The sequence below is a fragment of the Schistocerca cancellata genome, chromosome 3 (assembly GCF_023864275.1).
Source record: "Schistocerca cancellata isolate TAMUIC-IGC-003103 chromosome 3, iqSchCanc2.1, whole genome shotgun sequence".
NCBI lineage: Eukaryota > Metazoa > Arthropoda > Insecta > Orthoptera > Acrididae > Schistocerca > Schistocerca cancellata.
Genome location: NC_064628.1, coordinates 635648068 through 635660478, shown reverse-complemented (window position 1 = coordinate 635660478; position 12411 = coordinate 635648068). Strand labels below are relative to the sequence as shown.

The window sequence follows — 12411 nt, the reverse complement described above, 5'->3', positions numbered from 1 at the left end:
ATAGCAAAGATTTATGTTGATCTACTCAAATGACAAATAAACATATTTCTTTCTTTATTTTTTTAAAGCCTGGCTATTCTCTGCTTTTATTACTTTTTTTATAGTTTCCATCTATGAGAGAGTTGTCTAAATTTCCTTGGGAAAAAAATAATTCATGTTTTTTCTCAATCTAAACCTAAGATAGGATAGTAAATGGTGACTGTAGCTAAAAGACATAGGGATAGCTGAAGAGGAGAAATTCCATCATGCTAAACTATGTATGAAGTAGTGAAGCAATTGACTGGGATGCTGATGGATGACACACTGTAGGATTTTCTAAGTATGCTGATTCTTCTGGGGTTGTCATTTTCTTTGTCATATTAATATTGCATAAATCTTTTTCTGCCCATATAACTACTTCTGATAATACTTTCCAGCATCAGGATCATATAATTAAACTACTTGTAATAACTTTACTTTCATAGTAGATCTATTTCATTACCATCCAGTGATAAAGTAATGCTTCTTCTCCAGTGATTGTCTTTAATTTCTGTAATCTAACAACTGATTTCTGACTACTGAAGCTACTGACATTTCGTTCATTACATAGTTCAAAATCTCTGATTTAGCTTTGATTAACCACTAAATAAATTAGTAATATAGTGCTTCAGATAAGTAAATGAAGATAACAGTTATAAAGAAAATATTTTTGTAACCCTTATACAAACAAAAAAAGTATGCACAGCAGTGTTCCAGGTTAAGCAAGACACTGCATCCATAATGATCAATGCTGTCCCCCAGATAACTATTGTACCTCTTCCCAGGTTCTAAGAATAGATAAACCTTAAGTTTTTACTTTCAGCCTTTCTCTTAAGTGATATACTTCTTACTAGTAAATGCAGGGCAGTCATGTCGGGTAGGACGTATGACACATTACTGTGTCCTGTACCAATAAACTTTTCTCCTTCAAATGATAATAACTGACAGAATACATTATGTAAAATGCATTCATGGCTTATACTCTATACAAATATTCACTAATGTTCACATATTTGTTACAATAATGTTTAAAGACAATAAATATCTTAACGTTTCAACTAGTAGTCAAACTTCCCTGACACACAGAGCATTCAAATCTTAATTCCTCCTCTGAATATTCATTACTGTTTAAATGTTTTTCATAATCAACCTTATGGTTATACTCACTAGGATGCAGAAATTCCTTTTGGTTCTGTGCAGTATTGCCCACAAAATTAGGTGTAGAGCTCGCAGGTTCAGCTTTTTGTTGTACCTGTTGGTCAACTAACTTTCTTAAATGTTTGTCCAAACTAGACAAAGCATTTGGGACACCAATTACTCCACCACAGTCTCTACTCTGCTCTAATACTTGTATTCAGTTTTGAGTCTCTGATATTTGATTATGTATATCTTCAAACACCTGGGTGGTTACATCCTCTCTATTTTTCATCTTACCATTTATCTCTTTAAACTGGTCTTGAATTTCTTTCCTGACTAAACCACATTGTTTTTCCATTTCGAGCTTTAACTTCTTAATGTTTCTTCTATTTTACAAATTTTGTCTACTTTTATAGTTACCTCATATAATGCTTGTCCATGGGTACTTCTATTATTAGATGTTTTGTCTAATTTGTTTACTTTTTCTGCTTGAATTTTAACAAAGTTGGACAGCTCACTTTTTGTTTTTAGTTTTTCTAATACACATATCAAAAAAAGTTTTGTATCACCCCGGTTCCCAGAACTCCTGAAGATAGACGTTGACTGTGGACATTGTATCGCAGACACAGTCCCTTTGACTGTTCAGAGATGTCACTAAACCCACCCAAAGATGTAAACAACCATACATGAGAAGCACCTATTAGACAGAGGGGGTTCAACAGCCAATCAGTTCTAGGCATTCCAACAGGAAGGAGTTACATGGCTCGTGTTGTCTGTAGTTGAACCATGCCTAGATGGTCAATACGGTGGTTCGATCATGTCAACATTGTTACTTTGTGCCAGGAAGGGCTCTCAACAAGGGAAGTTTCCAGGCACCTCTGAGTGAACTGAAGCGATGTTTTTCGGACATGGAGGAGATACAGAGAGACAGAAACTGTTGATGACATGCCTCACTCAGGCTGCCCAGGACTACTACTGCAGTGGATGACCGCTGCCTATAGATTATGGCTCGGAGGAACCCTGACAGCAATGCTACCATGTTCAATAATGCTTTTCATGCAGCCACACGACGTTTATCACTCAAACTGTGCGCAATAGGCTACATGATGTGCAGCTTCACTCCCAATGTCAATGGCGAGTCATCTTTGCAGCCATGACACCATGCAGCACTGTACAGATGGGCCCAACAACATGCCAAATGGACCGCTCAAGATTGGCATCATGTTCTCTTCACTGATGAGTGTTGATATGCATTCAACCAGACAATCATCAGAGACATGTTTGAAGGAAACCCGGTTAGGCTGAACGCCTTAGTCACCCTGTCCAGCAAGTGCAGCAAGGTGGAGGTTTCCTTCTGTTTTGGGGTGGCATTGTGTGAGGCCAATGTATGCCATTGGTGGTCATGGAAGGCACCATAACAGCTGTACAATATGTGAATTTCATCCTCCAATCGACAGTGCAACCATATCAGCAGCATATTGGCGAGGCATTCATCTTCATAGACAACAATTAATGCCCCCATCATGCACATTTTGTGAATGACTTCCTTCAGGATAACGACATTGCTTGAATAAAGTGGCCAGCAACTTCTCCAGACCCGAACACTATTAAACACGCCTGGGAAAGATTGAAAAAGACTGTTTATGGACAATGTGATCCATCAACCACTCTGAGGGATTTATGCATAATCGCCGTTGAGAAGTAGGACAATCTGGAGCAATGGTGCCTTGATGAACTAGTGGATAGTATGCCATGATGAATACAGGCATGCACCAATGGAAGAGGACATGCTACTGGGTATTAGAGGTACTGGTGTGTACAGCAATCTGAACCACCACTTCTCAAGGTCTCACTGTTTGGTGGTACAACATGCAATGTGTGGTTTTCATGAGCATTAAAAAGGGCGGAAATGATGTTTATGTTGATCTCTATTCCAATTTTCTGTACAGGTTCCGGAACTCTTGGAACTGTGATGAATACAGGCATGCACCAATGGAAGAGGACATGCTACTGGGTATTAGAGGTACTGGTGTGTACAGCAATCTGAACCACCACTTCTCAAGGTCTCACTGTTTGGTGGTACAACATGCAATGTGTGGTTTTCATGAGCATTAAAAAGGGCGGAAATGATGTTTATGTTGATCTCTATTCCAATTTTCTGTACAGGTTCCGGAACTCTTGGAACTGTGGTGGTGCAAAACGTTTTTTGATATGTGTATTTGGCTACATTGTTTTTCACCTTGTGCATGGTAACAGGCATTTAGTTATAACAGCTATATATACACTCAAGAACAATGAAATCTTGTGATTCTGTTTAGATACTAACACAAAGAAGCAACAGAACATGTATCTATAGCACTTCACAGACAAATCAGTAAAAAGAATCTTAGTCTGAGGCTTTTTATACCTCACCTAATCGGTTGCTCAGCTAGCTCTACAGTTTTGCTGATATCTTTTGCATGAGCTTGGTGTCATAGCAATGAGCCTATTGTGTGCTCACTGCATAATCAGCTGACCAGCTGCTATGCTATGAAGTGATCCTGCACTGCCATCACAATGGTTTACTGTTGCTGTTGCCATTGGAAGTTGCAGCTGCTCTTGTAGGCTCAGAATCAGAATGCCAAAACCTTAGTTTCAGCGTATTGTTCCTTGACTCATTTTAACGGTTGTTTCAACATGTAAATGTTTGTTGTTGACGTGGTTGATATGGACAGGTAATCTCATTTATCCCATCTGTTGTCATAATTCACACTCTTGGTTTTTACCAAATCACAAAATTACTTTTTCTCAAATATTCTCAAATATTGTGATTACATTGGGTGACACTACAGCATGTGCTCACCTATATCTTCTTTGTTGTTTACTTGGGTTGCTCCCAGTAATGTTGTATCTTTTTCCATTATTTCTTGAAATTTCTTTATCATTATTATCACTAATTCTCTGTCCTAAGGCTTCTCGTTTCTGGACATAGGTCACACAAATGCATGCACAGTGGGAAATTCTTTCTATGATGCTTATCTAAAGAATGTTTTCCCATGAATGCCTTTCATTGGTTTAATAGGAAGAAGTGAAACATATGGTTACATTTAAAAACTTATTACACTCCAATACTTTTACATGTACTTTCATTCTAAATCCAATGCTGTCTGTATGTTCTTTGTTCTCATATAGAATTGTAAATAATATCCTCCTGTTCTTTGTAGTTACTGTACAACTTTTCTATTAAAATAGTGCCTCTAATAATACTGTGGCTGAAACTGACAATATAATTTTCCACTTTAGACTAAAATCATCCAGACTACTGTTGTGACTGCTGTAACTTTTACTGCAATTAGTCTATGGGTTTCAAGGGAATTTTAATAGCAAGAGATTATGATTTGTCCAATACATGTACAATCAATTAATAGTAGTGTGTAGTTTACTAAGCTTTGAGACTGTTTTGCTCAGTACACTAAGCTCTGTAGTGGTGCTTGAAGGAAGTGTTCACCACCTGATGATTGAAAAGTGTTGCATCTTCATTAATTCTGGATTGTTCTAAGAAAATTAGGAATATACTTATGCCATTGCTACAGAAGATAAATATACAGCATAGCAACATGGTTGTTGAGTTATTATGCCAATATTTTCTTATTTCATTTACAGTCACTTTATTAATTTTTTTATCACTTACAAATACATGATTAAAGTACATGTATACAGGGTGTTAAAAAAGGTACAGCCAAACTTTCAGGAAACATTCCTCACACACAAATAAAGAAAAGATGTTATGTGGACATGTGTCTGGAAACGCTTAATTTCCATGTTAGAGCTCATTTTAGTTTCGTCCACCTACACTCAATGGAGCACGTTATCATGATTTCGTATGGGATGCTCTGCCTGTGCTGCTAGAACATGTGCCTTTTAAAGTACGACACAACATGTGGGTCATGCACGATGGAGCTCCTGCACATTTCAGTTGAAGTGTTCGTACGCTTCTCAACAACAGATTCAGTGACCATGGCCTCCATGCTCTCCTGACCTCAACCCTCTTGACTTTCATTTATGGGGAAATTTGAAAGCTCTTGTCTCCGCAACCCTGGTACCAAATGTAGAGACTCTTCGTGCTCGTATTGTGGACGGCTGTGATACAATACCCCATTCTCCAGGGCTGCATCAGCGCATCAGGGATTCCATGCGACGGAGGGTGGATGCATGTATCCTCGCTAGTGGAGGACATTTTGAACATTTCCTGTAACAAAGTGTTTGAAGTCACGCTGGTACGTTCTGTTGCTGTGTGTTTCCATTCCATGATTAATGTGATTTGAAGAGAAGTAATAAAATGAGCTCTAACATGGAAAGTAAGCATTTCCAGACATATCTTCACATAACATATTTTCTTTCTTTGTGAGGAATGTTTCCTGAAAGTTTGGCCGTACCTTTTTGTAACACCCTGTATATTAGCAACCCATTTTACTGTTGTGAGAAATATACTCTCCCAAAAATCTACATTTTTGGGTTTAGTGAAGTACATTTGTTGGTTACTTTTGGCATTGATGGTTATTTCTACAAATGCATGTATTCTTATTTAGTAAAATGTACTAGTTATCATTGTTTGTAGAAAACTGCAAGACCAAAATTGAAGACAATAACCATTACAAGTGACAAGCAGTTTTCATGGGTGAAGGAACTGAAGCAGTGTGTAGAAGGTGGAGAGCATAATATACTTCTAATTTCAGAAGATAAGATATCAAATGGTGTAGTGGGTTTAGTCAACTGCCTTAGAAAAGAACCTGGAGGGGAGAAAATCAGGTAAGTAGGGAAAACAAATATAAACGAATTTTACTGATGTGGACACTGTGTATTCCAATAACAGAAAATGTTTTCAAAGGAACAACTCCTGAGGAGAACATTAAAATTATTATTTTACTAAGAAACAGCAATTCTTCTGGCTATGATGATGTTTCCTGTGGGGCATTAAAATATTGTACCATCTTGGTAGGACCACTTTTAAGTTCTTTGTGATCAGTCAGTGACTCAACACAGAGTTGCTTAATGACATATGATCTAGTGATGTCCATTTAGGAAAATGAAGTAAGCAAATAATATCCAATTAGATACTCATTTTACTCTATCCAGGCTTTTCACAATGTTTTGATGAAGTGGCCTACAATATATTACTGTGTCATTTTTCAGAATGAAATGTTTTAATTTCTTCTCAGTTAAGCTTTCATAAAGATTGTAAGTAATATACTCACCCGAAAAGGTATATGACATTAAAAATGAAGTTATGTTAGAAATAAGTAACAAAAACTATGTTGATGTACTTGTATTTAGTGATGTTGCCAAAGTCTCCGATTCTGTGGACAATGGACTTCTACTTGGGAGGCTAAAATTTTATGCCTTTAATGGTATCCCTCTTACAAGTGTTTGTATCTATATCCACCGAAGATGTATACCTCAAGACTAAAAGTAAACTGACGATGAGGGAACATAAAATATGAGAACATGGAAAATTTGGTGTTGAGTTTACTTAATTTTCCACTTACATTACCTAACAGTGGTTTAAGAGACAATTAAAAACCTGTGGTATTTTCTGGTGGAACAAGCATAATAATAAATGGTTTAAGCCAGTGGTTTGCTCAAGAGCCAATACTAATATTGTGGGGCAGCATCTCGGGCTGCATATATTCTGATGTTACTATTAATTGGTAACCTACATAAATCAGTATGTTATCAGTCCCCAGTAGACTGATTATAGTGAGGATGCAACTGTTGGCCACTGGCCCCCAAGTACTGTTAAAAGTCTGCACCGTTTGGAACACTGTGTGTCGACTGTTTCAGATTGCTGCCACCCACAGCAACCCTAAAGTTGTGACACAGTAATTGCTTGACGAAGTGTTGTGTGTGTGAGCAGCTTATTAAGTGTTTAATAACAGTAATTGCACTTATATCTAAATGCATTACATAATATGATACATGACCAGAAATGTTTAGTAAATGTTTTGATGTCACTTTTTTCTACAATATATATATTTCTTGCTACAAAGCAGTACCACATTTGAAGATGACTGTCTCTGTAATGCACATTCACTAATCCATGTTATGTGTCAAAATTTATACCATAACAGCTGATCAACATGAGGCACACTTAGTTGTCAGTACTAGAAGATAAAGTGTAAAACATTTCCCCCTCTCATGTCCTTTAGCTCCACAGTGGCTGCACCACTTACCCCTCTGCTCTGAAGTAAGCGACCAACTTAGCTTGAAGCCAAATTTACAAACAGCAATCAAAATTAAGTACATCCTAAAATATTACTGTCTCTTTAAGTACTTTTATTTGTTGTTGAACAGAAAAACTACAGTCTTAAGAAGCTCTTAACTTAATCGATATTTCTGGATTCATCTGTTAGTTGCTAAGAGGGAAACATTCCACATGGGAAAAATATATCTAAAAACAAAGATGATGTGACTTACCAAACGAAAGGACTGGCAGGTCAATAGACACACAAACAAACACAAACATTCACACAAAATTCAAGCTTTCGCAACAAACGGTTGCTTCATCAGGAAAGAGGGAAGGAGAGGGAAAGACGAAAGGAGACAAAATGGCGACAGGAGCTGAGAAAGCGTATGTCGTGCTTGAAATGCACTCACATCAGTCAGTCATAACAGTGCAACGACACTTCAGGACGAAGTTCAACAAAGATCCACCAACTGCTAACTCCATTTGGCGATGGTATGCACAGTTTAAAGCTTCTGGATGCCTCTGTAATGGGAAATCAACGGGTCGGCCTGCAGTGAGCGAAGACACGGTTGAACGCGTGCGAGCTAGTTTCACGCGTAGCCCGTGGAAAATTGGCTCATGCCACAACTGGGGACCGACAGCGCTGACTTCGTCTTTCAACAGGATGGTGCTCCACCGCACTTCCATGATGGTGTTTGGCATTTCTTAAACAGGAGAGTGGAAAACCGATGGATCGGTCGTGGTGGAGATCATGATCAGCAATTCATGTCATGGCCTCCACGCTCTCCCGACTTAACCCCATGCGATTTCTTTCTGTGGGGTTATGTGAAAGAATCAGTGTTTAAACCTACTCTACCAAGAAACGTGCCAGAACTGCGAGCTCGCATCCACGATGCTTTCGAACTCATTGATGGGGACATGCTGCGCCGAGTGTGAGAGGAACTTGATTATCGGCTTGATGTCTACCGAATCACTAAAGGGGCACATATCGAACATTTGTGAATGCCTAAAAAAACTTTTTGAGTTTTTGTACGTGTGTGCAAAGCATTTTGAAAATATCTCAAATAATAAAGTTATTGTAGAGCTGTGAAATCGCTTCAATCATTCGTAATAACAAAGATGGTTTGACTTACCAAACGAAAGTGCTGGCACGTCGATACACACACAAACAAACACAAACATACACACAAAATTCTAGCTTTCGCAACCAATGGTTGCCTCGTCAGGAAAGAGGGAAGGAGAGGGAAAGACAAAAGGATTTGGGTTTTAAGGGAGAGGGTAAGGAGTCATTCCAATCCCGGGAGCGGAAAGACTTACTTTAGGGGGAAAATATATATATATATATTTTGGTAAGTCACATCATCTTTGTTTTTAGATATATTTTTCCTACATGGAATGTTTCCCTCTGTTTATATATATATAAAAACAAAGATGATGAGATGAGACTTCCCAAACAAAAGCGCTGGCAGGTCGATAGACACACAAACAAACACAAACATACACACAAAATTCGAGCTTTCGCAACCCCTGGTTGCTTCATCAGGAAAGAGGGAAGGAGAGGGAAAGATGAAAGGATGTGGGTTTTAAGGGAGATAGGGTAAGTCTTTCCGCTCCCAGGATTGGAATGACTCCTTACCCTCTCCCTTAAAACCCACATCCTTTCATCTTTCCCTCTCTTTCCCTCTTTCCTGACGAAGCAACCAGGGGTTGCGAAAGCTCAAATTTTGTGTGTATTCCATGACTTACCAAACAGGAAAGCGCTGGTAGATAGGCACAATAAAAAACACACAAACACACACACAAAATTTTGAGCTTTTGCAACCCCCGGTTGCTTCGTCAGGAAAGAGGGAAGGAGAGGGAAAGATGAAAGGATGTGGGTTTTAAGGGAGAGGGTAAGGAGTCATTCCAATCCTGGGAGCGGAAAGACTTACCTTAGAGGGAAAAAAGGACAGGTATACACTTGCACACACACACATATCCATCCACACATATACAGACACAAGCAGACATATTTAAAGACAATGTCCTCTTACTGATAGAGTGACCATTCCTAAAATACTGTAGGCAAGAAAACTCAGACTCAGAGTCTATTTAACACAATTTTCAAGAAAAAGAGAACTTTCTTTGTTTAATAGCCAAAGAATCAACAAATGTGTGCAGTGGGATTCCATCAGTGGCATGTCAGGTGAACCTACCACCCATTGTGACACTGCAGTAGAGAAATTTTGCAAAAATATATTAAGAAAACTACATCTTGGCCTTTCCTCTGTTTATATTTCTGTACAATCCTACAGTGAAATAGTGCAATAAAAATAATTTTGCCAGCAAAGTGACCAGTGCTAAACACATTTAACTGAGAAAGGAAGTGGAGAGGAATGTGAAGAAATTCCCATCAGTGTATAGTTTCTACATCTACATCACTACTCTGCAGGTGACACCTGAGTGTCTGGCAGAGGGTTCTTTGAACATCCTTCAGTCTATTTCTCAACTGTTCCACTCTCTAACAGAGCCTGGGGCAAATGAACACTTAAACCTCTCTGTGTGAAATCTGATTTCTGTTATTTTATTATGATAATCATTTCTCCCTGTGTAGGTTGATGACAATAAAATATTTTCGCATTCAGAGGAGAAAGTTGGTGATTAGAATTTCTGGAAAAGATCTTGCTGCAAAATGAAAGACCTTTGTTTAAATCATTGCCACACAAACTCACTTTTCATATCCATGACACTTTCTCCCTTATTTTGTGATAATGCAAAAGGAGCTACCCCTCTTTGGACATTTTAGATATCCTATATCAATCCTACTTGGTAAGGATCCCATACCGTATTAGCAGATGATAATTAAGCATATTGTCAGCAGTCTCTTTAGTAGTTCTGTTGCATCTTGTAAATGTTCTGCCAATAAAAAGCAGTCTTTGGTTTGCCTTCTCCACAGCATTACCGATGTGATCATTCCAATGTCAATTGTTCTTAATTGTAGCTTCTAGTTATTTGGTCGACTTAGCAGCCTTTAAATTTGCGTGGTTTATCATGTAACCAAAATTTAATGCCTTTCTTTTTGTACTCATGTGTGTGATCTCTCACTGTTCCTCATTCAGGGACAGTTGCCACTTTTTGCACCATACAGGTTTTGCATTCTTGACAAAGAGACGTATTGTCTAATGGAAGTTAATAATGCCACCCATTGGTCTAGCGGAACTGAACAACTGGTGGTGGCATGGCTTGTGATAAAATAAATATTTTTAAAAAGTGAGCAAGTATAGTCTGATCAGCCATTTCCATTTAAACAAGTTTAACGGTCTTTTTTCAGTACTTGCAGAGTTCATGAATAACTATGTCTAATGATCACAGCATTAACAGGAATATGTGGTGGATTTAATAATGCTTACACAGTGTAGTCACATTAAAACACTCTTTATACCAGTCTGTGGTAACATTAAGTCTTCTTCTGGAGTGTTTCATGGAATGATTTTCAAAGTGAGGTAAACAATGCATGGCTATGAATCAACTATTCGTGTGGTGGTAAAAATAATTGTTCAGAGACATCTAGTGAAAATGTTGGATTCATTGTTGTCATTTCTGACATTATACTCTATCTTAAGAGTTGAAAGTTTCTTATTCATGTATGCAATTGAATTATTTTGTCTGTTGCAGGTGTCTGGCACTTCTTGATTCTGATGTTCCCAAATTCGATCCTAATCTTCCATTCTACAATAATCAACTTGCATTAGGACTGGCAGTGAATGTATATAAAGATCGGTGCTGGGGAAGCTACATATACACTTTGCAACCACCAGAACCACTTTCCGTAATGACAGAATATGCTTACATGAACATACAGAACCCAGGAAATTTGTCAAGTCTATGCTGGGTGCAGGCAGAGCCACCATTGATGAGTAATACAGCGTGAGTTAAAAAATGCATGTTTCTTGTTCAATTTTCATTGTCTTTCTTTCCAGATATCTCTACAGTCACATTTAATGTGAGATGCAGTAGGATAGTGCATATTGGTATCATGCTGAAGAATAAACAACATATAATAGCAATGATTGTAGGAACTTATGGTTTTTGTATGATAGTAATACCATTCCTACAAGACGTCTGAAATTACTGAATTTTATTAAACATATATTTGTTGACAACCTATGTAACAGAAACACTCTTATTTCCCTTTATTTGTACCTGGTGAAGTATGCTTGCACATTAATTTAGCACTGAGAACAACAGAGGTCCACTTGATAGAATTATAAAAATTATGGCATTTCTATTTGCTATCAAAGATCTTCACCTACTCTTAAAATAACTTTGTAATCTGACCCAGAGTGATCACACAATGTTCACCAGCCACTGTGCTGTTCTGTTAAAAAGCTCTTTTAAATTCTGATCCTAATACTGGATCCCCTATCTCTTCTGTGTCAACTCCTGTTTCTTCAACTAGCACTTCACCAGACAAGTCCTGCCTCTCATAGAGCTTTTCAGTGTACTCCATCCCTGAGTGAATTGTCTTAAGACATCATTTAGATAGGTGTGGAAGGGCATGGTATCAGCACACTGCTCTCTAAGGTGTCATCAGCTTTCCAGACCATGGAATCACTACATCTCATTTAAGTAGTTCCTACTGTCTTCATGAAACAGTGAACTGTATTCCAGCCCTCTCACAAAGACAAAATCCTTGGCATGGTCAGAAATTGAATCTGGGTCCTCTGCATAGAGTCACCATGTTGAGTTATCATCTATGGAGGGGGACTCACTTACTCAGTGCTTGATTTTTGCCTGGTACGCCATACTGCTGTCTCGCCCAGAAAAAAAGTGTTTAAAGAATGATTTAAAACTTCCAGTGTACTTATTCCTTTCCAACCAAATATTCCCAAAAGCAATAACATTTGTTCTTCTTGTGTCATAAAAACACTTAAAGAGCAAGAACATTTTATGTCCACAAATCTTTATTTTCTTTTAATAATGTAATACTACTACTTTGAATATTCAAGAACTTTTTCATGTCATAAAGTGTGTGTGTGTGTGTGTGTGTGTGT

General features: G+C 38.0%; 1 protein-coding gene across 1 annotated transcript in view; it reads left to right on the top strand.

Annotated features, from left to right (window-relative positions):
- Positions 1-12411, top strand: part of LOC126175576 (fatty acid synthase-like) — a 218957-nt gene that overhangs the window by 79653 nt on the left and 126893 nt on the right. Inside the window, exons 9-10 of the mRNA XM_049922434.1 lie at positions 5753-5943; positions 11033-11284. Of these exons, the coding sequence (XP_049778391.1) occupies positions 5753-5943; positions 11033-11284 (443 nt within the window). The remainder of the gene's footprint in view (positions 1-5752; positions 5944-11032; positions 11285-12411) is intronic.